Here is a 26,489-nt window from a genome sequence, read left to right as displayed (position 1 = left end):
ATTAAGAATTTCTAAAGTAACAGTACATTTTAGAAAGTCTGTTCTCCTGCTGAAAGCCCAGGGAAATATAACATTATTTTCACTCATACTATACATTTCTTGCAAATTTTTAGTAAAAAAAACCAAAAACAAAAAACTTCTGCTGCTGTAGAATCCACTTAGTTATGATGCATTGTGCGTTGAAAGATGCTCTTCTGCATACCACTGTCGTAATATATGGTCATTTGCGTTACTGTCACCTTCCTGTCATCTTTGACCAGTCTGGCCATTCTCCTCTGATGTCCCTCTTTAACAAGGTGTTTCTGTCTGCAGGACTGCTGCTCACTGGATTTTTTTGTTTGTTTTTTGCACCATTCTTTGCAAACTCTAGAGATTAGTGTGTGCGAAAATCTAAAAGAGCCTAAAAGAGATCAGCAGTTTTTGAGATACTCAAAGCACCCTGTCTGCCACCAACAATCATTCCATGGTCAAAGCCACTAAGATCCCATTTTTTCCCCATTCTGATGGTTGTTGTGAACATTAACTGAAGCTTCTGACCCGTGTCTACATGATTGCATGTACTGCACTGCTGCCACACAATTGGCTGATTAGATAATCAAATGAAAAGTAGGTGGAATACATTTCAATATTTTTTTTATTAATGTTTACTAATGTTCCTAATGTTTTTACTAATGTTTTTTTTCTTCTTTTTTTTTAACTTAATATCTATATTTTTGTTTTGCTAAAATGGGATATGATATTGGCATCTCCTGTGAAATAATAGGCTTTATTCTCTCACAATAAACCTTGTTGTTTAGGAGACAGGCATTGAATTTCCAGTAGCCTGATCTCTATTACAACATTTTGATGTTTCAGATATGATCCAAAGATACAATGTCTGTGAGATGGGCAGCAGAAATATTGGACTTTGAGACTTTATGTCTTAAAGCATCGATGATTAACCAATAATCTATCCTGGATTTGACAGAGGGATCAGGTTTGAACCAAGAGTATTGCTTCTGTGGTGAATTAGCTTCATGATCTAAGAGGTTTAAATATTCAGCGGTTATCAACACTATCTGTAGTTGCGAACAACTCCCTTTGGCATTAGGAAAAAAGAGCGACCCCTGTTGAGTGCACAGTAACTTGTGCGATTTCCCCCCATCAGTTCCTCGTTCGCTAGTCACTATTTCCTGGAACGTCACGAATGACACGTGTATTCAAGATGGTGGCCGCGATGGTAAGTGTAAACGAAAAAAGCTCCTTTTATTTGTCCTCTTTCGCTAATAATTTGTTTGTATTGTGTTATATATTACTTATTAAGTAATTTACCTCTAGGTCAAAATCAAGTTAATTGAAGGTGCTCAGATGCTATTTTTATGTTGTCCTTTGACGACTTGGGGAGTCATTTTTTGCGACGGAGCTTTAACGTCAGCTAATAATATATTGCTAGCTAATTGTACCTCTTCAATAATTCCGGGTTAGTTCGTATTCTATGCAGCTAGATCACAAGTTTGTCAATTCACAATGATTTGTAGATTAGCAGCTATATGATATTTGGTTGAACTTGTGTATATATGTTTGTACTACTGCCGACTTAATTGCAGCTCATTTTATGCTAGCAGACGTTGGCTAGCTTGCTAGCTAAACCTTAAGATGGCCAGTTGTGCAGTGTCTGCTACTGTGGTCGTCAAATGCTGCAGTGTTTAGTTTAGGTAACAGTATGCCGTGGATGGCTGTTTATCTGTCCGATTATCCATTATAATTGTTTTAAGGTAGTGAGCTATCTAAATCTTTATTTCCAGCTGATGGCTAACTAGCTAGCTGTTGGCTAAGTTTGATGAGTTACGGTGCAGATAGGAAGCTAACCTTAGCTACTCCCTTTCTTCCTAGACGTTACGTTTTGTTTGAAAGTTGCAAGCTTGCTCAAATTGTGACACTGCCAGGTCATCTGCCAGGTTAGGTGTCTGGAAACGAGCACACGTTCTCCGAGAGTGACAAATTAAGGAGCAATCAAATACTTCTCAATTAGTAGTTGTCCTAAATAGTGTTTCCAGTTAGTACGGATCCATTTTCAGGAGCAAATGTTCCTCAAATTGGAACACTGTAGAGCCCAGTGTGAACCGCACATGATGTATTTGTGCGTCCAGATGTCATGGTTCAATATTAATATTCGTGTTTAAAAAAAAATATATATATATATTAAACTGATTTACTGCAATCCCATTAAAGGCAGCCAGCAAGCAAGCTAATTTCCGACTAATACTAGTGACTAGCGAGCAGGTTAGCTGGTGAGTGTGTTCTATAATAGCTTCCAAGCAAGCTAGCAAGTCCATGTACTTATTTACCTGAGTCGCATCTTAATGTCTACAGCAGATGTAAACGGAAATGTTAAGGACTAAGGTTGCATTCCCTCGAATAACAGGGCACGCACTCATCCCATCCCACTCTACTGATGACTAGGTTGTATCAGCGTGACAAATAATGTTTTAGGAATGGGAATGCTGAATGGAAAACTGAATCCTCTTGTGCTGGTGTTGTCAAGCTAGTAATGTGTGATTGTCATATGTGACACAAAGTCACACTCTACATTGCAGTGCTGAATGGATCAGGCAATGGAACCACAAGGTCCAAGTGCCACAATAGGGTATCTAGACCGAAATGGCATTAGAAACACTGCATTTCTTTGACCACTCATCTTCATGAACTAGATAATACCTAGCTATTTGTCTTTTTACTCGAGGGCTAACTGTAGACCATTGTACTTGCATGGCTTTAAGTGGTGCTTATAGTCCACCCACAGTACACTGATTTCTGCCTTACTCTACACAATGTTCAAGCCAGAGTACACATTCACTCAGGGATAAGGCATTTTCTTCAATTTACAGAAAGAGGCCAGAATGCAACAATTAAGCAACAAATCTAGATTGTTGGCAATTAAGAAAATGATGCACAATTATAATTTTGTTTACATTGAAAACCTGCATGACTAAAATGCAGGAGATAAATAACTGGTTGTGGAATATTCATGACTCTACAAATGGGTAAACATACATAAATGCTATTTATTCAGACCTCAGTCTGACCTGCTAGGAAAAAAAAAAAGGTATAAGAATATTTTAAAGGTATAAGTTTAGAAAATGTTGGTTTATGGCTTCTTTCTAAAAAGATAAATAATTGCAGTTTGTATTTATAGACTAGTTTATAAACACTTGTGCTCTAGACATTGCAAACATGGCTAATAAATACAGTGCTTTGACTTTTTTCTTATGTTTTCATGCACTGTGAGCAAGGTAACTCATAATTCAATATTTAAATTTTTAATCAAGGAGTGAATGCCTGTTTCTCATTTGCCCCCTTTCTTTTCTGGTATTTTGAGCTTGTTCCCTTGGCCTGTTTTGTTCTGAGGAAAATGGCTTGCATAAAATAGCTCATGGAGAATTTGTATGGTCAGATTTTAATTTGGGTCTAAAGTTGAAATGTGGATACTCTGCTTCACAATAATTGTTAGAATTACAGTGGATTTAGTCTTCAGTATTCAGACCCCATCACTTTTGCAGACTTTATTGTGTTTAAAAGGATAAAATTGCCATTTTTGCCCATCAATCTACACTCAGTAACTCATAATGACAGTGAAAACATGTCTTTAGAAATCTTTTCAAATGTATTACAAATCAAAAACTGAAAAATTTAATTTACAAAAGTATTCAGCCCCTTTTCTGCGGCACTCCAAATTGTGGTCAGGTACATCCTGTTTGCTTTAATTATCCTTGATGTGTCCAGAAATAGATTGGAGTCCACCTGTGGCAAACTGAATTGATTCGACATGGTTTACAAAGGCACACATCTGTGTATATAAGGTCCCGCAATTCACACTGCATGTCAGAACCAAAACAAAGCCATGAAGTTCAAGTAACTTTCTGAAGACCTCCGCAATAAAATTGAGGGTGAGGTATAGATCAGTGCAGGGGTATAAAACCATTTCTAAAGAGTTGAGTGTTCCCAGGAACTCAGTGGCCACAATAACTGTGGAAAAAGTTTGGAACCAAATGGAAGAAGATTGGAACCATCAAGACTAGAGTTGGCTTCTGGCCAAACTGAGTAGCCAGGCAAGAAGGGCATTGGTGAGGGAGCTGACCAGGAACCAAACAGTCACTCTAATAGAGCTTTGGAAGTCCATGGGAGAACCTGCCTGAAGGATGACTTTCTCCACAGCTCTCCATCAATCAGGCCTTTATGCTAGACAGAAGCCTGAGTAAAAGGCATATGACAGCCTACTTGGAGTTTGCTAAATGGCATTTAAAGGACTCAGAGCATGATGAAAAAGATTCTCTGGAGATGGCAAATCCCATCTGATGGAGCTTGCGAGGGTCTGAAAAAATATATAAATGCAAGATTTAAATTTTAGATTTGGAAAAAAGGCCAAAAAACGTGTTTTCGTTTGTCATTATGGGGTATTGAGTGTAGATTGATGGGCAAAATGGCAATGTTATCCATTTAAAATGAAATCTACAACACAATAAAGTCTGAAGCCACTGTAGACCCAACTTGTCTGACCAGTATTCTGTCAACTGTGATGGCTTGGGAAATGTGTTAATGCAGCTTTGAAAAATGTCACCTAACCTGATTATGATGTGTAAAAGTGAAATGGGGAGCTGTATGAAAAGATAAAGCCGACATTGTTTGCCCAAGGATTGATGCATTGCTGGTAATATGCATTGTTCGGGCACTTGCTTGATTATTAACCTTGTGGACACTAATAAACCGTATTTACATTAATTGCTTATGAAATTTGCATTTTCTCTGATATGACAGTCTAATAATATGTCTGACTGTACATTTAGTCATCACTAAAGCAAATCTATTTTACCAGTAGGCTATTTTATTTCTTTGTGCAGAAATTACAACTGACTAGATGCGACCTTTTTGGTGTTGATTACATCCATGTCCATGGACACACTGCAAGTAGACTGAGATTGTGTGCACGTTTATGCATTTCAGGAGACGTGGGGCCTCTTGCTGCTGTCCGTGCTGCATGTGGCCCAGCCTTTTTATGTGCCTGGAGTTGCTCCCATCAATTTTCACGAGAATGACCTGGTGGAGATCAAGGTAAGGGATAGGTGACGTGACCAGAGGTGACCATAGGCTTGTTGCTTTGTAATTCTTATCACAGTTCCATTACATAGCAAAGCAAGGACTGCCTGGATATACAAGTCACTCTCTGACCATTCTTCTGTTGGCAGGGTGTGGTTAAGGAAGCCAGCTTGTCTACTCCCTCACTCTAGTGTCACCAAGCCTGTTTCTTCACTCAGATGTTGAATTGAAATAATGCCCTTTGGCATTTTAACTAAGTTAACATTGTTTTGCCCATGTTTACTGAAAGAGGGCATGTACAGTTAGAAAAATGACAAGAATGTCAGTTATCTTGTGCATTGTAGAGCCTCACATTTTTCTAAAGTAGTTATATTTCTGACATTGCTCGTGAGTGATCTTTAACCTTCGTTGACTATGAATAGGCAGTGAAGCTGACCAGCTCACGGACCCAGCTGCCCTATGAGTATTACTCCTTGCCGTTCTGTCAGCCCGATAAGGTGGTCTACAAGGGTGAGAACTTGGGTGAGTATTCCTGCCCTCGCAAACATATTTTAGGAGCACAAATTTGACAATAAATCCTGATAACTGCAATAAAAACATTCATTGAGCAGTGAAACCTGTATTTGTCTGATGGGAGAACAAGAGTCTCCATACCTGGGCAACTTTACAGGGGCTAGCCCGAAAAAACAAGATTAAGAGTACGGCCACATTTACTCTAATACATCCGCCTTGGTATCCTTTTCATGAATTTTCTCTTTGTGCGTTTGTGTGTACAATGTGTAGGAGAGGTACTCCGGGGTGACCGCATTGTGAACACTCCGTACTCGGTCCTGATGAACCAGAAGCGAGCGTGTGAGGTGGTCTGTGAGAAGCCCAACAAGCCCCTCCGGCTCAGCGTGGAGAAGAGCAAGCTGATGGCCGAGCGAATCCAGGAGGAGTACTATGTGCATCTGTGAGTTTGCTTCTGGATCTGAGCCTGCATTCAATCAACTAATCAAACAGTTAGTCATCTACTTAACCAGTCAATCATTCAATTAAATGGCCAGGAATAGTGAAAGATTGCAGAAAATCATTTGGGGAAAGTTTTTACATTGGCTGTAGACTGTTATGGGATCGACAGACTGAATCAAAATGATAGTGATAATGCATAACTCGCCGAACTGCAAACTTTGCCACAGGATTGCCGACAACCTCCCGGTGGCCACACGACTGGTATTCTCCCCAAACCAGGCGGGGGGTGATGAGGAGCAGAAGAAAGACACGCCGCCCGATGTGCAGTTTGAGCACGGCTACAGGCTTGGCTTCACTGACAACAACAAGGTACCAGCTCCCATCGTACTCACTCACTCCACAAAACTGAACATTGCTTTACACAAGTACCTCAGGTTCTTCTGTGCAGTAATGGGCCCCAGGGTAGTTATATGGCCAGCTGGTGAATTATAGATGGGGGGGGGTGGGGGGGGGGTGTAAATGTTTCTTTGGTATGAAAGCTCTTTGAAAAAAAAAAAAAAAAAGGTGGTTTAGTCATGGTTCCGTAGCTCTGGGTATACACAACAGCCCAGGCTATGCACTGCCTGATGGTGTTTGACTCTCTTCATCCCTCAGTTCTACCTCCACAACCACCTCACCTTCATCCTGTACTACCACAAGGAGATAGTGGAGCAGGGCGAGGAGCACACCTTCAGAGTGGTGCGGTTTGAAGTGGTTCCCCAGAGTGTGAAGGTCGAGGGTGAGTTAAGACCTCTTCTATAGATGTGTCTCTTGCTATAATGGTCTCCTTAAGTTAAAGGGGTTGTAGTTTACTTGTAGTGGCATACTCATTTCCTGATCTGTGTACTGTTGGAGAATGACTCCTAACATTCCACGCTTATCCCATCAGATACTCTGTGCCTCCTATAACAAATCACTGGGGTGATGAGATCATAGCTCAGTGTGCAGTAAGGCTAAATGTGGTGTGTACACATTTTTATGTGTGTCCTCACAAACCTGTTCCAGAGTTTATTGTCCCTGAAAATGTGCACATACTTGTGTCACAGTACAATCTTAGTGCGGTTGCACTGACAGATGGCACATGTATGTGCTCTAACAGAAAGGCCTTTTAACATTTTAGGGATTTAGCAGATGCACTTATCCAGATCGACTTTCTGAAGTACCAGGTTAAGTACCTGGCTTAGTGGTACTGCTGCAGTGCCTCACCCATAGCCTGATTGATTCTCTAGCCATTATGCTACACTACAGCACACGTGGGCCCCAGTCTTTGGCGCTTCTGTAGTGGTGCTGAGATGAAGATGAGCCCCTGTCTCTCACAGACCTGAAGGCGAATGAGAAGGGTCTGTGTGACCTGCCAGACGCCAGCGCCTCTGCACCCCAGGAGATCGACCCCAGCAAAGAGAACGATGTGCTCTTCACCTACTCCGTCCATTGGAAGGTGAGATGAGAGCGTGGTGGAGTACAGTCCTGCACAGGACAGGTTTATTTGGCCTGGGTTTAACCACATTTACCCCTGCTCTGTGACCTTTCCACCCCTGCCTGCCTGGTGTCACCGTTTCTCCCATTCCTACCCACACCAGTACTGCTTTCCTCAGTCCGACCCAGGCCTGCACTGGTTTGTGATATAAGCATGGATAAATTTGTATGTTATGAATGCATTCATTTACATGACAAATAAAGGCTTCTACAGGTCAGTCTACCAACTCCAGACAGGTGGTTTACAGTAATTAAATGATGAAATAACGGCCCTACTCCTCTGAATGTATAAATATTAAATAGTCACAGGTTTTTAATTGGTATGCTCTAACAAATAATGAATGAATGCACCTGTAGGAGTTTAAAGTATTACATTGGGAAATATATCCACTTTGCAAAGCAGTGCCAATAAGGAAGGGCCAAAGTTAAGTGGTCATTGCTTGGTATTCAACATTGTGTGATATTTAATGATGCCTCCTCAAATGCTGTAGGAGAGCGAAGTGAAGTGGGCATCACGCTGGGACACCTACCTCACCATGAGCGACGTGCAGATCCACTGGTTCTCCATTGTCAACTCTGTGGTTGTGGTCTTCTTCCTGTCAGGTAATTCCCCAGCTTCCTTATGTCAATCCCCCAGGCAATGCATCACTACCAGAGCTACTCTACACACGTAGGCAGGTGAAATGAAGCGTAAAGGTGGATTGGTAAAATATTTGAAAAAAACTACCCACCCCCCAGCCATTTTGATTCCTGTTTGTGGAGAATGTAAAAAGTGCTGTTTTTTACCGTCCATTCTGCATTTTCTTTTCTGTGTTCCTGAATCTGTAGGCATTCTGAGTATGATCATCATCAGGACCCTGAGAAAGGACATTGCTAACTACAATAGAGAGGACGACATCGTAAGTGGCTCGCTTTAACTCTACAGAAAGTATGAGCAGGAAACCTTTATTGACGACGGGGGTCATCCGTTTCACGATGTTAAGCAAACCTTTTTTTATTTTTTTTATTAGCTCTATAATGGAGGTTTTTAAAGAAATATGCACCAAAGCTGAAAACTGAAGTATGTGACATCTAGAAAGAGGAAGGCATCCTCATGTCTGTCTGTGTCTGTGCTTGTCCCTGGCAGGAGGACACCATGGAGGAGTCCGGATGGAAGAACGTCCATGGAGATGTGTTCCGCCCCCCTCAGTATCCCATGATCCTCAGCTCCCTGCTTGGCTCTGGCATACAGCTCTTCTGCATGATCCTCATTGTCATCTGTGAGTTTTCTGACTGCATACTTATTGGAGTGTGATGAAAACATCAAATTGGTAGTAGTTTGTGTGGCACACTGGTGTAGTGATTAGCACTGTTGTCTTGCAAGAAGGATTTTTTCCACTCATTCTCTACGAGGATTTATCTTCACAGTCACGCTAAGTAATATAGTGGAGATTTGTTGCCATAAATTCTCAGAACTACACCCAGGTGGCCATGGCCATCCCCTGAGCTGTGCATGCCTGTTTTGGAAGCCATTTTGTATGAAATTGAATGTTTGACTTATCTTATGACTGAGTTTCTGTGTACCTCTTTCTGACAGTTGTGGCCATGCTGGGAATGCTGTCTCCTTCAAGCCGTGGTGCTCTGATGACCACAGCCTGCTTCCTGTTCATGTTCATGGGGTAAGTCTCACTGCCACATTGCGGCATGAGCAGTATTCTGCTCCAGACTGTTTCATTCCACTTGTTAGATCCAGGAACAATGCAAATATCAACCTTCCCAAGCACTGACCCTTGGTCTGTTCTAGTGTGTTTATAGTAGCTGGAATTACAATTTAGTTGGATAAAGTAGCCTAATTCTGGATCTTTGTTTTGGACAGCAATAACCCAAACTAGTCTTCTGTTCGGACTAGTTCTTTTCTCTCAGCCCTGTGCTGTAAATGTGGATTTTTTAAAAACCTGTTCTAGAGCATATCTCTCTTTTAGTGGAGTTATTTGAGAGTGTCTCAGGCTCAGTTTACCAGAAGTGTTAAACCCACAGATGTAATGGTAGGTGATAAGCCTGGTATTCCTTGGTAGTTCATTGCGCTGTAGAGTGGCTGATAAAGCATGTCTGTGCATGCTCTTTTCTCCCTGCAGTGTGTTTGGGGGTTACTTCGCTGGCAGGCTGTACCGCACTCTGAAAGGCCACCGGTGGAAGAAGGGAGCATTTTGTGTGAGTGTGGCAGAGGGTTTTCTCCAAAGAGCTGGGGGGTGGGTCAGGTTATACATTTTTCACATTGTCCATGCCAGGCTAAGGTGAGCCGGAGTCACTCAAAGTTGGGTCAAAGTTGGGTCACCTCAGCTTGCTTTCTTTTCACACTGTCCATCAGCACATCCCGGCTGAGGCGCTACAGTGAGTACACTTTTGATGGCGTGGTTAAATCAATATTTAGCAAAGGTAGATCAAACACTGCAGTTATATATATATATATGTTGTTAACACGCAGCTATATGCTTCAAACAAGTAAAGGTACAGAGCTAACATTACACATAAATGATCCAGTATTAGCCACTATTAGTTATTCTGGGTATGTAGTTATTCACCTTTATATTATTTTATATTACATTACAGTCATTTAGCAGACGCTCTTATCCAGAGCGAGGAACAATTTGGTGCAAATTGAACCCAGGGTCAAGTGCATTGAGGACCCTAGAGGAAAGTATAGTGAAAAGTAGTTGAAATACTTTAAATTAGTTTACTAGCGAGCTAGCTAGTTACTGATTGTGCTAAGCATTGCTGTAACAGGTTTGGGCATAGCCATCTGCTTGATTAGTTTGTGAAGTTGTTTACAGTGAAGTTGCTTGTGCTTAATGTAAATGTAGCTCAATCTGGCTTGCTTAGTGAGCTTGCTAGTTCGGTCCTACTGGTTTCTCTAGTTAGATTACATGTGATCTGAAGTGGTCTGAACGCTAATGTCCAAGGACAGCCGAAAATCCTTGTTTAATTCTGGCCCGCCATTCTTCGCCTACATTTAACTAACATTACTCAATGCCTCTGTTTCTGAACCTTACTGTTATTTAATCTAACACAGTGGATAGCACAGCATACCATTTTAGCTAGCTCTAGACTACAGCTGTAGCGAACTATCTGAACTGGTGGTATTTCACAAAGTTGGTTTGCTGCACTGAATAAATCTGTAACAGCTTTTTACTTCCATGCTCCTGATTTGGGAGAGTTCAGGGTTTTGTTCAGTGCAGTTATCTAGCTATCCCCCTAATCCCGCTTTGCAAAATACCCCCTGAATGCTCCTGTTGGCTGATTGTTATCAAGCCTATACAATGATAGATTGTTGCTTCTATGGCAACAAAATGGCAGCAGCATGTCTATTATGTCATTCTAATCCTAGAATGAGGTTTGGCTTTGGGTAAGTTTTATGTCTTCACATTTGAAGTTCTCCTGATATCCTAAACAAACTATATTTATTGAATTGTTGTATTTGTGTGCATGTGCATTGTGTCCTATTCCAATGGGGAAAACTGTTGGAATAGGTTACAATGTGACTGTTGTAGCATTTGACTTTGACTCTGTTTTTACGCTTGAGTGCATTTTATTCTGTTCTCCCAGGCTGTACAGTAATTTAGGACTCCATTTTGACTCTTTGTTTTGTGTGCTGGTGTATGTGTTTTCCTGCAGACGGCCACCCTCTACCCCGCTGTGGTCTTTAAAATCTGCTTCATTCTAAACTGCTTCATCTGGGGAGAGCATTCCTCTGGCGCGGTAAGCACAGCGCCATTAATGACTGTAGTCTTGGCTCGCATCTTCAGTGGTGCTGCTGGTATTTACAGTAACCTCAATAGCTAGTGTGTGGGAGTAGTGGCGTTGCTGTTAGAACGCTTGACTGAGACCAGTGGGGTGTGTCACTACTGCGGTAAACCTGACACGGTACGTAATTAGAATTGTGAGCTTTGTTAGGCACCTCATGGAAGGGTGAGTGACGCATTCTAGAAATCAGTAGCATTTTCCCTCCATTCAGAAACAACAGTGGTCATTAATAGGCGATACTGACAAGCTATAATTTTAACATAAAAGCATAAAGCTATTGCCGTATTATTCTGGCTGTTTTCATTTGTCCAGTTCTTTGAGTTCAAATGGTCGGTGCACAACAGTCAGCATGTCAGCAGTTACATCGATGGGGTGCCAGGGTTAGCTAAACAGCTTATTCACTCCTGTAGTTCCATGGCAGATGAACAAAATTTATACAGTGCTTATAATGTCATGATGAAAAACATTCACCTCTGGGTGTTGGTAGGTCTAGTTCTGTGCTCCTGTTTGATGTTGCGGTGTGTGACTGGTGTCCTCTAGGTGCCGTTTGCAACCATGGTGGCACTGCTCTGCATGTGGTTCGGCATCTCCATGCCCCTGGTCTACCTTGGCTACTATTTTGGATTCCGCAAGCAGCCCTATGACAACCCTGTCCGTACCAACCAGATCCCTCGGCAGGTCCCAGAACAGCGCTGGTATATGAACAAGTTTGTTGGGTGAGTGGCTGTGCTCCCTTGTGAATCACCCCCTCCCGAATATTCACCGCTCAATATGTTCGGATTTCTGTTCTGAAAGCGACCTTTCAACTGTTTGTGTCAATCACAATGCGTGTTCACATGTAATAGGTTCTATTGGGGATATTATTTGTAAAATAAATTAAAATAATAACCAAAATTGTTTAGTACAATGAACAGTGTTGTGAATTCACTGACATCACTGATTTGCTATCAAAGCGCACAATCTATGCTGTCACAGATTGAGGGCAGTAGTTTATAAAACATAAACATCTCAACCTTTCACAGAGTTCTTTTACAAGGTTATTAATTTCCAAGTGAAGCTTTGAAAAATAAGTGATATTATTTAATTATGGACAAGAAATATTTTAGGGCTTTATAACATGAAATATTGTCCTTTTCCAGCAAAGGTTACAAAGTGTTCTTTTCTTAACTTCTTTTGTTGTTGTTTTTGAGCAGAATCCTGATGGCGGGGATCCTCCCATTTGGCGCCATGTTCATCGAGCTCTTCTTTATCTTCAGTGTGAGTGTCCACGCCGTCCTTGGTGACGGAGATCCTGAAAGGTCATGGCTCCCGCCAGTCCAGCTTTTAAATCAGGAATGGCTGCAGTCACAAGGACAGCTTCTGTTGCTTGGTGTATTTAAGTCTGTTATTTGTCTATATCTCCTGGTGTTGTGTATCAGGTTCAAAATTATTATAGCAAGTAAGGCTCTAGCAATCAAAATTATTAAATCAATGGTGTGTTATCAGCAGTGACTGGCTTTTTTTGAGCTCAGAGACTTGACATAGTGAGCAAAGTATTTTGATTGGTTCACACTAGCTAGTGATTGAAGGCTAGTTATACCCTTTGTTTTACTATTTAAATATTGTGGACACAAGTTTGTTTCCTAGATAAATTAGGTGCTACATATCTGCCTTTGAATGAGTAATTTTGAAGAACTCAAACAATTAGTTTATCAGGACTAATGAAGTTAATATGCTTTTTCTTGGCAGTTTTGATGCTTAGTCTGAAGTGGTACGGTGGTACGGTATGAATGTTGTGTGAATTAATGTTATGAATTTTCCTTCCAGGCCATATGGGAAAATCAGTTCTACTACCTGTTTGGCTTCTTGTTCCTGGTCTTCATCATCCTCGTGGTGTCCTGTTCCCAGATCAGCATCGTCATGGTCTACTTCCAGCTGTGTGCAGAGGTGAGTGGAACTGTAGAACACAATTACATTCATACTAACATTGTATTAGAGACAATGTGATATACAGTCATTTTGATATGGCATTTGCCATTTTGGAAATTGTAAATTATGTGCTGACTGAAACACTAAACACATCCGGTAATACTGACTTTGTGTTCTGCAAGCAACTTGATATGCATCCAGGGGAGGTAAAACGTTTGTTAAAAAAATAAATGAATAAAACACAGATAACTTTAGTCTTATTGTTTAATAGGGCCTATATTTAGTCAATTAGTAAGTAGAGTAGCTATTCAGCTATGTAGCTATGAATAAAGTGAATGTCTTTCTCTGTCTCTCTCTCTAATAGGATTACCGATGGTGGTGGCGAACCTTCCTTGTCTCAGGCGGTTCTGCCTTCTATGTACTCGTATATGCCATATTCTACTTTGTCAACAAGGTAACATCTCATGTGCCCATGAATTTCAAATATATCTGCACTAATTTGTACATGCAAACATATATTTTTGGCTGAATCCTAACTCATTCTAATTGAGTTTTGAGCTCCAAACTATCCAGAACATTGACATGACATTCTACCAAAATATGCTGTTGTATGCGCATCCAGTGGTACAACATTTTTATTTTATTTTTATGTCGCCTTAATTAAACCAGGAATACCTCATTGTGATAGAAATATCTTTTACCCCATCAACAAGATGGTTGCCAAGCAAGCATGAAATAGGGAGTGGGTCCATATTAAAACAAAAAATAAAGACTAGCGCAAAGGTTAAAAGACTCAGCATACTCAGTCACTGAGTCATGCACTACATTGTTAAATCAGCAATTTAAATGAATTTGTCTAGTTTTAATATTTTTGAACACTATTGCCAATGATAAGGTGCAGAATAATTGACACCCACCTTTCCAAATTCAGTAGAGGGATTTGAAAAAGCAACACATCCCTCGAGCAGAGGTGATGACTGTGAATTTCTAGTAAGCAGACGGTTGTTATGCAAAACAAAGACGAGATGCTATCTCAGCAGCGGTGACCTTACTTTAATGAGCCTTTGCTATTGTTGGTCAGTGTTTGCATCTAGGAATTTCAGTATGTGATGCATCTCTTGGAAATGGCAATACCTTAAAGGATCAGTCGGTAATTTGAAACCCTATCTAGTCCACATGAGAACTGCAGTCCCATCCCAAGTGGTTGCCGGGTTCTCTCTCTTGCGCTATTAGGGACTAGGGTGTCTCCCCTGTCCATTAAACAGTGTGCATTGCTCTGAGCTCTATGTGCTCCACTGTCTCTTATTTCAGGCTCGTCCCTGTCAAGTTGTCCACGTACGGAGTCTCATACATGTACATACATATTGCCAAAGCATGAAAAATGCACAAACAGAATAAACATTAAGGCTGTCAGAATTGCAGAATAGGCTTCCTGGCCTAGGTGTGACAATGAACTATGATTCAGAAACTAATATTGAAGTAGATTAATTGGGCTAGATTTGGGTAAGTCTTGGGACATATATATTCGATTTTGCCATGTGCTCCACAATTTTACAGTAGATTTGCAGTCAATTCACATGTGGTTAAAGAGCTAATGTTAACAACTGTCAACAATGGCTTCACCTCTCTCTCTCTCTCTCTCTCTCTCTCTCTCTCTCTCTCTCTCTCTCTCTCTCTCTCTCTCTCTCTCTCTCTCTCTCTCTCTCTCTCTCTCTCTCTCTCTCTCTCTCTCTCTCTCTCTCTCTCTCTCTCTCTCTCTCTCTCTCTCTCTCTCTCTCTCTCTCTCTCTCTCTCTCACTCAGTTGGACATTGTAGAGTTCATCCCATCGCTGCTGTATTTTGGATACACAGCCCTCATGGTCCTGTCATTCTGGCTCCTGACTGGGACGATCGGGTTTTATGCTGCGTACATGTTCATACGGAAGATCTATGCTGCCGTCAAAATCGACTGAGATGCTGGAAGGCGACGAGGGGTTGTCTTTTTTCCCTTTTTAAAAAATATCTTTTTATGTTTTGTTTTTTTTTGTTTGTTTTTTTTTGTTTTGTTTTTTGCAAGCACTGATTTTTGTGTGGGAGGAGCGTGGGGGATAGGCGTTAAGGAGGACCCCTGGCGGGAGAAGATGGACATGAACACTACACGGCTCCAAATTATCTTCAGTCGGGAAATAACAAGAAACAAGCTCCTCCTAGACTAGTTCACAGTGTTCAGCAAACCAAGGGCCAAAGCTTGTGCGATGAGATTTTCCTTTTTCCCTATTTTTAATGATGATTTTGGAATTTGGCGGGGCAGGTTTTTGGAGCCGTAACATTTGACATCCATGCAGTTTCACATCTGTTGTACCTGTTGATATTTTTCTTTTTTGTTACAGGGAATATGTATGTAAAGACTTTGGAGTGAGGGGCACTAGGCACTGTATCTATGGACACGATAGTATGATAATGTACATGAAAATGATGAAGAGCTAGTATTTGTCCGAGGAGCAGTAAATGATGAATAATACTGTATTTAAGCCCAACCCTCTGAAGATCTGCCCCAGCATCAGGCCTCTGTGTCAGTGAGCTTTCACCTGTCAAGACTAAATAGGGCTCTGTCATTTCATTGGGTGGGGAAAAGAACCTGTTGATATCCTTTTGTCTATTTGTCCGTTTACTTTCTGCTCCTTTTCTGAACAAATTTACTGAAAGAGGCCCCAAGGCCATGCTATACCAGCTGAACATGTTCTACTGGGCAGTGCTATTTCATAAAGAATCTTCACTCAAGTGGCTGTATGAATCCTCACAATTTGCTTTAAAAAAAAAAAATTGATGCAATGCTGAATTTAGATGCTGATAATGTTTTTATTTTATTTTTAACAAGCCTGGCGGCTTTCTCTCATTTTGTACTTTTGTTAATTGTTGCATACAGAACATTGATATGTAATTATTGATAAACATACTTCATTCTGTGGGTGGATGAAGGATGGCCCTTTGGACTGTCTTTAAGATAAACCAGCATACACATGTTTCCGGTAAACATGTAAAATGATGCTCTGGGTACATCAGGTGGTCGACATTGTGATTTTTATCAGTACCATTAGTACAAGCTGGGATGTAATACAGAGAAGTATACTATTCATAGCTATCACTCACTCTTGCTGGTATTATAAATAGTGACATGGATACTGATTGTTAGATCAACAACTAATGCCAAAAAATGAATGGACTGGCTGCTCTAATATTCTGGTGCAGACATGCATGTTGTTTTCAGCTTTGTATGCTGTTATTCAGAGCTCATGGTAAAGGCTAACATCAAGTAGCACAGCATTATTTGTAGAACCAAGAGTATTGTAGTATTATGAGGTGTACTTTTTAAAGTTTTTGATATAACTTATTTTTTTCTTTTTTTTAGTCTTAGCAGGTGCAACATCAAGGCAAGTTGGTAATCAGTTGGGCACGAATCTATGTACCTGATATGCCAGAATTGGTTTCATAGGCATAATGACTCAGAACCTTGATAGAACCAATATGCCAGTTTTGTTTGCATCAACCTGTTCTGCACAGTGCACAATCAAACATTTGATTAATTTACATTATCATTACTGTTAAACATATTTGTGTTGCCTTTTTTAAGGATGGCGTTGCATAGTTCAACAGTACATTGTAAGATAAAATGTGAATAGTTTATGCTCAGATTTTTCAGGAGAGCTTATCCTGGACCGAAATGTCATTTCTTCCTTCTACTTTTCTGAAGTAATTTCTGAATGATTGTTGGTGTGAAGAACCATCTGGATTTTTTCCATGCAGAAGCAGGCAAAAGTATACTGTAATTCCTGTCAATTATCCCTGCAGCTATTCTGGGTTGAGCCCATTCTAAATATGGGGCTTGTTGCTTACTTTTTGTACATGACTACATTACTCGGTTGGCCGACTTTGTTTCTTTACATCTTTACATTATTTGTTTGCCATTTGTTTTCTAATCCTTCTCCAATGTTTAAACCTCCATGTTCTTTCAATCTTGTACTCAAAATAAGTTGAGTAAGTGTAATTGAGAGGGGAAGCTCAGAGCTAGTCAGTGCATCTTCCATCTGTGATGTGGTAACACCTTCAGTAAATGTCTTATCAGATGCACACCTGCTGCATTAACTGTAGGAATTGAGAATGGATGTGGGCATTGTGTGGAAAGGTGTGCCCATGGTGACCCAGCTCTAGATGGGTCTGTCCAACCCCCCAAAAAATATCCTCTGGGGGAAAAAAGAAATCAATAAAAATATGTCTTGGCACAAGTGTCATTCTAGCCCATTGTAGCCCCGAAGCAGTCCCTTCTTTGTGCATCTGAAAAGTTAGGCCTTTTCAGAGCAATTCCCCTTTTTAGAAGATCATTAGTTGTCAGCCTGTAACAGCCTCAGCAGGCTTTTCCACACTGCTAGGAATGCTGGGTCCATCTGCAGGTGGCGTAGCCTTTTATCAGAGTGGGTTGTGCTCCTGATGAGCCTGTCTTCCAGGTGCTCATTGTGGAATTCTTTCTGCATGGTTTCTGAGGTATGGCCAGGCAGAGACTTTTTAACCTGTCAATCAGGTTAAATCTAGGTGTGCGTCCTTTGAAATGCAAAAAGGCCATCTGACAGTTGGCAGGAGGCAAAGAGGGACTTTCAAGACAACCTGAAACGGCAGCCTTTTGTGGTTACATTTTTGGGCATGGCCTATTTTGGTGAAAGTTGAAAACCACTACTGGGGTGCCTAGGTTGGGGTTGGCGAAAGGCAGGGCAAATCGGTAGCAGAGATTTCAGAACACGCTGCTTCAGAAGCCCTTGTTCTAGCCTCCAAACATGTTTGTAGAACTTTGATCAAGCAACAGCATCTGGGCCAAATAATACGACGACAAACATAATTTCTACAGATGTACTTTTCCTGCCCTGTATGTATGTTTGTGTGTATGGGTGTGCGTGTGTACTGTATGTGTGCATTTCTGTATATAATGCTTTGTGTTGTTGCATTTAAACTCTTCCTAGGCTCTGTATGTTCACAATCATGTCGTCCTTTATGGCAGACCGCATGTTTTTAATCTTTTTTTTTTTTTTGTTCTTAATTCAAAGAATGTCCAGTTATATGATGTATGAAACAATAAAAGTGCCCATAAATTCAATTTTGAAATGCTATCACCTTGGTTTCCAATCACAGTATTTAGTATGCTTGTCACTGAGCAGACTTCAGGGGTAAAAACGCTAGTTAATGGTGGACCAGTCGTGTGTATACAGGGTTGAGGGTCAGTGGTACTTTGATGTAAGCATGCAGTAGTGTGAGTGACTGGCTTATGTCCAGTTAAAATTCCCCCCACCAGTTTGGACAAATTTGGAACAAAATGGAAGCAACCTGGCATGTTCGTCATTGCCTCCTCCTTCTCCTCCCTAAAAATAATCGCTTTATTTTTAAACTACATCATAATGCAACTATTCATAATGTAAATGTAGCTGTGAGTGGAATGGGATGGAATAGGGCCATAGTACGTGTCACTAAGTATAGGTTGGCAATGTTGTAGTGTAATTGGAGGCATTTGCAAACCCAGCTGTCTGTGCTTTTTATCACTTTAGAGCATATCTAGCCCACAGCAATTTCTTTTCATTTGCAGGCTGTTGTTTTTCCTGCCTTTAGGAATGTAGACTACTATTTTCAATCTGATTGGGGCTGGACATTTATTTCAGCTTTGGGTGTGACATTTAAACGATGAAGAAGTATGAAACCGTGGGTTTGTCTTTTAATCATTTAACATGACACATTACAAGTCAAAAAGTACATTGTACTGTACAATAAGTAAATAGGTTTGTTGTAATGTCTTTTCTTTGGATCAACCAATATACACATCTGTCATTTTACATTGCAGCAACTGATTGCATGTGAAATGTGTCACAAGAAAGGCAGACAATTTGTAACTGAAGCATTTTTGTACAATTCTCCCTGTAGTCAAACTCCATGCTATATAAAATAGTGTAGGATGAATTCAAATATTCCTTTTATGTTTATTTCACCTTCTTTGCAGGTGCCGGTAATAAGAGAATACTAAAAATAAAATGTCTATGACTAAACAAGATACATAAAGAGCTTGGAATGCAGGACTTACATTTAGCTAAAATATATGAAACTACATGTGGATTTTGTCTTTACTAGACAGTACCCAGTTTCTCATCATAAAGCAACAAAAATGTATTTCATCAGATTTATATCTTCCTGGATGTATTTATTCCCTTAACTTTGTGTCTTGTACCTACTAGCACAGAAACATGTACTAGTATAGTACATTTGAGGATAAGTGCAGCACTAGTAGGTACAAAGGAGGTAAAATCAGACAGAACCATGACAAGGTGTAGCTACAGTTAGTTACAGCTCAGTCAAACCACAGATGGCCAAGAGCAGGAACGGGCTCAATAAACATGATTGACGATTTCACTACAGTGCTGCTGGAAGGTTACGTCCCCAGGTCTGTGTATTTAAACCATGTCAGGACTTCATTTCCGATCAGACCAATGAAAAATGAGATGCTCTGCCTGTTAAAATGCCCTGTCCCCGAGAGCTACACACGCTTTTCCCATCCCCATGAAGGAGAGCCGCATGTGAGATTCAATGGCATCCCACGCCAAATCACACTGGTGCCCATCTGTTACGACCCAAACTGTCTCACAGTGTCAAGCTATGGCCCGCTCTGGTCTTATTCTGAAGGGCATCTCCACTTGACTGAAGCTGGAGGATGTCACAGGTGCTATTTAAGTAGTTATTCCACTTAAATAACAGTACACTTTTAAGTTTCACTTAACTTCATCAGCACTGGAGACAACCAGGAGAGATCCTTGGTGCTTTTGTACCATTGACTGGACAAAGCATATCTCAGTGTGCAAAGTTAGCTCAGCAAAGGCTACCTGACCTGCATTCAGTTAGCATTACTTGCCACACAGCCCTTGCCTGACACATCAAGACAACCTAAAAGTGCTTTCAAAATAAAAACTATATATATGCAGTGTTATATTTCAGCTCAACCTGTAACCAAAAACTATTGTTTTTAACGAGAAAAAAAAATCGAATCAAATTGGATTTGAATCCAATAATATAGTTTGTTCTGTTTTTACAGAAAATGGTTCTGGAATTTTTGCTTCCAGTTTCTAATGCTTTAGACTGCAGGAGTTCTAAAGGCATGAGTTATATCTGATCGGAGATGGGCACATTTTGGCAACACACCCTAGAGTTTGAAGAGCTGTAACAATGCTGCTGTAGTTCTTTTTTCTGCTTTTCTTAAATTCACAAAATGGAAAATTGAGAAAAGCAGCCTTCTTCTCCAGGAAGGGGGCATGTACGATATTAGTCAGTCTATCAAAAATACTGTTATTCTTAAAAAAAGAAAAACATACACAAAGATTAATAAAATCTACACATCCAACTAATGGCACTTACATGTACATGATCAAGTACAAAATTAAAAACATACAAACAAACAAGGCTGAATTAAAAGGAAAAAAATACTCTTTTTAAAGGTTTGAAAGTGCTAGAATTCAGATAAGCTCACAGAAACCCGGAGAGAAAAAACTGAAGAGATGACAAGAGCCTTTTTTTTTCTTTCTTAAAATGAATCTGCTCAGAAAATTCACACTAAATGTATCAGTTAAAATCAATGTGATAATTTAAATTGAAATGGTTTGACTTTTACATGACTAATTTTTAAAATGCATCTGGTCACCCACTGCCTTCCTTGTCTCCAAAGGGAAAGACAAAATTTCTGGTTTAATATAATATGGTTTTGGGAATAATTTGAAAATTAAATTAAGGGAAATGTGTTTTGTCAGATTTGCAATGCAGTGAGCATCATTGCATTACATTGCATTGCAACATTTAACAGATACTCTTATCCAAAATACATGCATTTTTTTCTGACATAAAACTGTAACCATGGATCAGATTTTTAGTTTTCCCCCTCACAATAGTCATTGGCAGTGAAGGTTGGGGTCAGATGATCCTGGACCAGAAAAAATGACCTTAAACAACAGATGAGAGAAGTTTTATAAATGTAACCATCTGTCAAAATAATTTCCCAGGTTTTCAGTTACAAATAGACCATTTATGATTATTTAAAACTGACTGATTCAAGCTCAAACTGTAACATACTACAAAGAGAACAGGGAAGACAATTATTTGTATCCATTGGTAAATACCGTTGGTGACCTAAAATTTCACATGTACAGTATCAATATCAAATGTTTGTCATAATATTTGAATAAGCAATTGTGCAAATTGTAGTTCCTTCTCCCCAGGTTTTTGGTAAGAAAAATAAAATGAGGTGATGTGTTGTGTTGTTTCGAGGTCCTGTTTCAATAACAGAAAAATATTTCATATGACAACAAAAATAATAAGCAATATCCCTACTGGGTGTCCCATACTTTGAATGTCAAAGACCACACTGATGGCATTTTGTCCTGGATATTGTAATAATTTGCAATGCCTATAACCTTTATTCTATGTTTAATCTAAGAAGCAGCCATACACATTATAGAAAACAGGAAAAGAATGTATAAATGAGTATTGCTGGGCACAATTGCTTTGACCTAGCAGTTTGAAATAGTTTATAGTGGTCTACAGTTACTGAGAACCATAGCTTGAAGCAGCAGCTGAAATGTACTGTGAAATATTTCTCATCTTTCATAGACTACATGCAGTTTCACAACACAAACAAAGAGGGAAGTGGTTCAGCAAATGGTCTACTCTTTTAGTTTTAGCATTTTGAAGGTGAATCGATGTGTTGTGCACACATAATGTAGTCAAACCGACTCATGTTGTGGGAATAGTTGTGGAAATAGCTTTTTGGACTTTCCCTTTCTCTTTTTTAAAAAGTACTTTAAAAGCAATAAACCATCATTGACAATCCAAACTGTCAACCAGGAAAAGGCTTTAGATGGTGAAGTAAAGGTTTTTAGTGTAGTGTCTTATGTGAGTTAGCGGCCTGAGGAGAAGTGTGGAACTGCCAATGGTGGCTGCCATTTTGTGGTTCTGGATAACTGAACACACTCTGTTTGTGGTGAATTTGATGTCTGTACACAAGTACTGAACCGAGCTAGGGATACACAGCTGTCCACATTCTCTTAGCAAGGGCTTTGTTTGGTTTGATATGACACCATGCACTACAATTTAGAACTCAAATCAAAAACTTACATTTTCTTCCCACAACATAAGTCAGCAATGACTTGCCATAGTATTTTTCTTTCTTTTTTAATTAACCCTGTTGATATCAAAAACGAACTTATTGTGGTGCTCTAGTTCTGACAGCAAAGTTGTGGAGGATATTAACAAGGTTCAACTGACCTTTGTAAAAATAATCATCTCCAGAGTATAATTGTTTTCTGTTAAAATAGAGGTATAATTACTTTGAATTTGTTTCACATGAGAACTTCAAGGTGAAATTATGTCCAAGGCTAACATAGGGCAAAAAATATATTCTGATACTGCTGAGGTTTTCATGTTGTGAGAAAGTTGCGAATTCTTTATCTGTTTTTTGCATGTATGGATGTCTTATGTCCTTTAATAGAGGCAGAGTATAATGTAAAACACTAAGCCCTTTCTAATTTGGTATGTTGCCATATTTTACTTCTGTCTGTCTACAGTTGAGGTTCTTGGTTTTTCTTTCTCACATACATGAAAGGGGAAAATAACATAAAATAATTCTAATAGAGAAAGCTAATACTTCATCCATGTTTTGATCAATAAAATGCAAGATACACACACATGTAAACCTGCCAGACAATAAGAAAACCATCAGCAATTTGTTTTTTTAATAATCTATCTATCTACCATACACTTTACTGAAATAAAAGCAATTATAATATATATTTTTGATGTATTTTGTACACTGCAAAAATATTCTTATACAAGTTTTAATTGTCATTGTTATTTTTGTTTACTATTCACATATGTCAGGGTTATTATTACCATGAATTTCTAGAAAAAATAAACTGCCTAAGATATATATGATTCTTCTCAAGATTTTTAACACAAAGCGGGTTGGAGCAGAAGCTCTCTCACTGCCTCAAGACGACCCATCAAAATGAGTGCCAGAAGGAAGATGGCGTAAAGGATAAAAACCAAATCACTTTATGGGAGCATTAGGGCTATAGGCCTCTTTCGGTTTCCCTTCCATGTTAAAAAGTTGCTAGTCTTGTTTATTTGGTTTGGTCATGTTTGTTGTTAATTGGTTTGGCTGGGGAATCACAGGGGAAGGGCTTGCCACACAAGTTTTTGGAGTTGCTCATCCAACTCCAACAGGTGAAGTGCCATCTGCTGAAAAAAGTGCTTTACTTAACAAAGCCACATTCTGTCTCATTTTCCCAGGACTGCCATATCACACTGGATGACAGCAGAGAAACTGACATTAATATAGTTTTTTTTCTATTAAAATAATTTATCCTCTCTCGTTCGCTCTCTGTAACATGCACTTCTGCAAACATGTTCATTAATGTCACTTCATTGACTAAACTGTATTCAGTGTTGCAATGTTTTGCAATGATATAGCTTCAGAAAAATGGCAAAATGTTCTCTCTGTGTCAGCCAAACAGCAGAATAGAAAACAGAGACTTGGACACTTCACACTATTACTGTGGCATCTTTGCGTGCATGTCAGATTTTAAAGGACTCTTTTGCTCCTTCGTGTATCTTTCAGATCTCAATAGAGTAATACCTGTTACCATATGAACAATCCTCAAATGTGTCTTACAAGAACAGACACGTTTGCTTTTTGTTTCTTATACTTTCTATAATTTGGTTTAAACAAAAACATTGTTAGGTTCTAATGATAAAGAGAAGCACTGCTCTTTTTATGCATGGTTGAGTCTTGTCTGTCTGTGAGATACTCTAACGTGACTCTTCCCTTTCAAGTGTGACCTTTGGGCTCGATGTGATTACTTCACTCCTACACTCATTTTTCACTCTTTTCTGTGAGTTTGTGTTCAAGAATAATTACTTCAAGATCTTACTGGTAAGAGAGAAAGGAGAGACAATGTAGCTGGTTACATCTCACATTTGGAAAAGCAAAAGTATCGTAATCCACTTCAAGCTAGTCTTTCTGAATAATAACACAGATTATCTTCTCTAAATTAATCTTTGTAATTTTTTTATCAATATTATTACTTTATAAAGACTGCAGTACCATGCCTTCTGGCTCATTGATGCTGCCTCTAACTACAGAAACGGGAAGGGTTGGAGAAAGGGGGGTTAACAAAAAAACAATAGCTAAAGTATTGAACGCAAGCCTAAATAAAAGCTTCTTAGTCTTTTTTTTTTATAATAAAGGGTTTTAGCTTCCTCCGGGCTCAATCAAAAGCTTTTGTGCGCTTTAATTAAGGCTTCTAAGTGTTCAAGTGTTTTGACCCCTGACCCTTGAACCCTGGACCCTGGGCGGCAGGGCAGAGTGGGGGGCGGCCCTCACTGGAAGGCCTGGTGGAAGCGAGGCAGGGTGGTCGTGCTGAGGCTGGTGCTGAACACTGGAGGGAGCGAGTGCAGGGGCCCCAGGCTGAGGCCCCCGCTGGAGCCCGGGAGCTCCTGAGGTTGCGGTTGCAAAGAGGTAAGAGGCGCTGCGTGGGGCTCGGCTGTGTGGGAGGATGAGGAGGATGAGGAGGAGGAGTACCCCATCACCAGGCCACTGGCGCTCATGGGGGGGTTGTACGGGGGCAGGTTGAGAGGCAGGAAACCCAGCAGGTGGGAGAAGTCCATGTTAGCAGCACACAGAGACTCAGCAATGACGGCTGGGCTCTTGGACAGGAGGTGCTCCCCACAAAGGTCATCCTGCAGGGCCTGAGTGTGCTCCAGCCCCTCCTTAGGCGAGGAGGTGCCGTGGGGCTCCACCGGGGGCGGCACCGGCAGGCCACTCTGCAGATCCATCAGGAAGCTCTCCATCTCCACCTTCAGGGGCTTCTCCAGCAGGTATGAGGTAGATCCGAGCTGGTACTTGGGCGGTGGCGGGGGGTGCTGCTGCTGCTGTGGAGGCTGCTGGAGGGATGGGGGAGAGTGGTGGTGGTGATGGTGGGGGTGGGGATGGTGGAGGGGGGAGGGGGACTCCATGTGGCAGCCCATTCCCATGGCTGCAGACAGCGACCCGGACACCAGGGAGTGATGGGACACCCCTGAGTTGGACATAGCCTGCAGGTGAGGGTTGTACATGCCCATGGGGAAGGCACCGGGGAAGGGCTTGCCCATCAGGGAGTCCTTGGAGGGGCCCATACACATCATGGGGCTGAGCTCTTCCTTTATGGGGCAGGGCGGGGAGCCGGACCCCAGCAGACCCAGCATGTCCGGCGGCTCGGTCTTGATCTTCAGCAGCTCCTGCGAGTGGCTCTTCTTCACGTGCCGGGTCAGGTGGTCCTTGCGGCCGAAGCGCTGGGCGCAGTACTGGCACAGGAAGTCCTTGCGGCCGGTGTGCACCACCATGTGACGCCGTACATCCTTGCGTGTGTAGAAGCGGCGGTCGCAGTGGTCACAGGGGTGCTTCTTCTCCTTGGCCCCGCCGGAGGACTTCCCCGAGTGGCTCTTCAGGTGCTCCAGCAGCACGGGCGTGCTCTCATAGCTCTGCAGGCACACCTTGCAGGTGAGGTCGCCGCTGGTGGCCGCGTGCATGGCCATGTGCCGCTTGTAGCCCAGCTTGGTGTTGTAGTTCTTGCCGCACTCCTCGCACTTGAAGGCCTCTTTGTTGGGGTCGTGGGTCTGCAGGTGGTTTTTCAGGTGATCCTTGCGGTGGAACATCTTCTCACAGAATGAGCACTGGTGGGTTTTCTGTGGAGAGTGTGTGGCCATATGCCTGTGGAGACAGGGATCTATGGTCAGCATTGTCTGTGTGAAAGCTCACACGTTGAGCAATATTGACTACCAAGAGCACAATGACTTGCTAGCTGGGAAGTAATACAAAACATCAAACACTTACGCCAAGTCTACTCATTTTGATTTTGTTGATGCCCTGGTGTAAAACCAGTCAACCAGCTACCAGCTGTTTCAAAACCTAGCTTGAGCTGTTTTTTCACGCGGCTGCTAAGAATCTTAAAGAAATTTGATACATGCACAATGAAAGTGTACAGCAGCTTAGAGCAATGTGCTCACTGCCTTTCTAGTGATCTTAAATTTTACAAGAATTCCTGTTCCCTTTTTGGTTCAGGAGATGAAAAAGGACGTAACCAAAGACAAGTAACCAGTCTTTTAGAACTAAAGCAGAAGCCAAAAGCAGGGCCATATAAGAATGCAATGCAAAACATTATTGACAACAGTGCCAA

General features: G+C 40.9%; 2 protein-coding genes across 2 annotated transcripts in view; one reads left to right on the top strand and one right to left on the bottom strand.

Moving 5' to 3' along the window:
* Positions 1-1,149: 1,149 nt before the first annotated feature.
* tm9sf4 (transmembrane 9 superfamily protein member 4) lies at positions 1,150-18,349 on the top strand. The gene is made up of 18 exons (XM_061256966.1): positions 1,150-1,219; positions 4,981-5,088; positions 5,496-5,595; positions 5,857-6,025; positions 6,252-6,393; positions 6,679-6,802; positions 7,383-7,501; positions 8,031-8,142; positions 8,368-8,438; positions 8,666-8,798; positions 9,116-9,197; positions 9,654-9,729; positions 11,191-11,274; positions 11,860-12,035; positions 12,513-12,576; positions 13,126-13,245; positions 13,592-13,681; positions 15,030-18,349. The coding sequence occupies exons 1-18, from the start codon at positions 1,187-1,189 to the stop codon at positions 15,177-15,179; spliced, it is 1,953 nt and encodes a 650-aa protein (XP_061112950.1). The 5' UTR covers positions 1,150-1,186; the 3' UTR covers positions 15,180-18,349.
* Positions 18,350-22,762: 4,413 nt separating this feature from the next.
* The window catches only part of plagl2 (pleiomorphic adenoma gene-like 2), a 32,698-nt gene continuing 28,971 nt past the window's right edge, over positions 22,763-26,489 (bottom strand). The window contains exon 4 of the mRNA XM_061256967.1: positions 22,763-26,023. Within this exon, the coding sequence (XP_061112951.1) occupies positions 24,655-26,023 (1,369 nt within the window). The 3' untranslated portion in view covers positions 22,763-24,654. The remainder of the gene's footprint in view (positions 26,024-26,489) is intronic.

This window comes from Conger conger, chromosome 10 (assembly GCF_963514075.1).
Source record: "Conger conger chromosome 10, fConCon1.1, whole genome shotgun sequence".
NCBI lineage: Eukaryota > Metazoa > Chordata > Actinopteri > Anguilliformes > Congridae > Conger > Conger conger.
This window is presented reverse-complemented; position numbering and strand designations above follow the sequence as displayed.

Coding starts and splice junctions, on each gene's coding strand:
- tm9sf4 (XM_061256966.1), top strand. CDS start 1,187: ATGACACGTGTATTCAAGATGGTGGCCGCGATG. Junction 5,596..5,856: donor CTACAAGGGTGAGAACTTGG/GTGAGTATTCCT, acceptor TACAATGTGTAG/GAGAGGTACTCCGGGGTGAC. Junction 6,026..6,251: donor GAGGAGTACTATGTGCATCT/GTGAGTTTGCTT, acceptor ACTTTGCCACAG/GATTGCCGACAACCTCCCGG.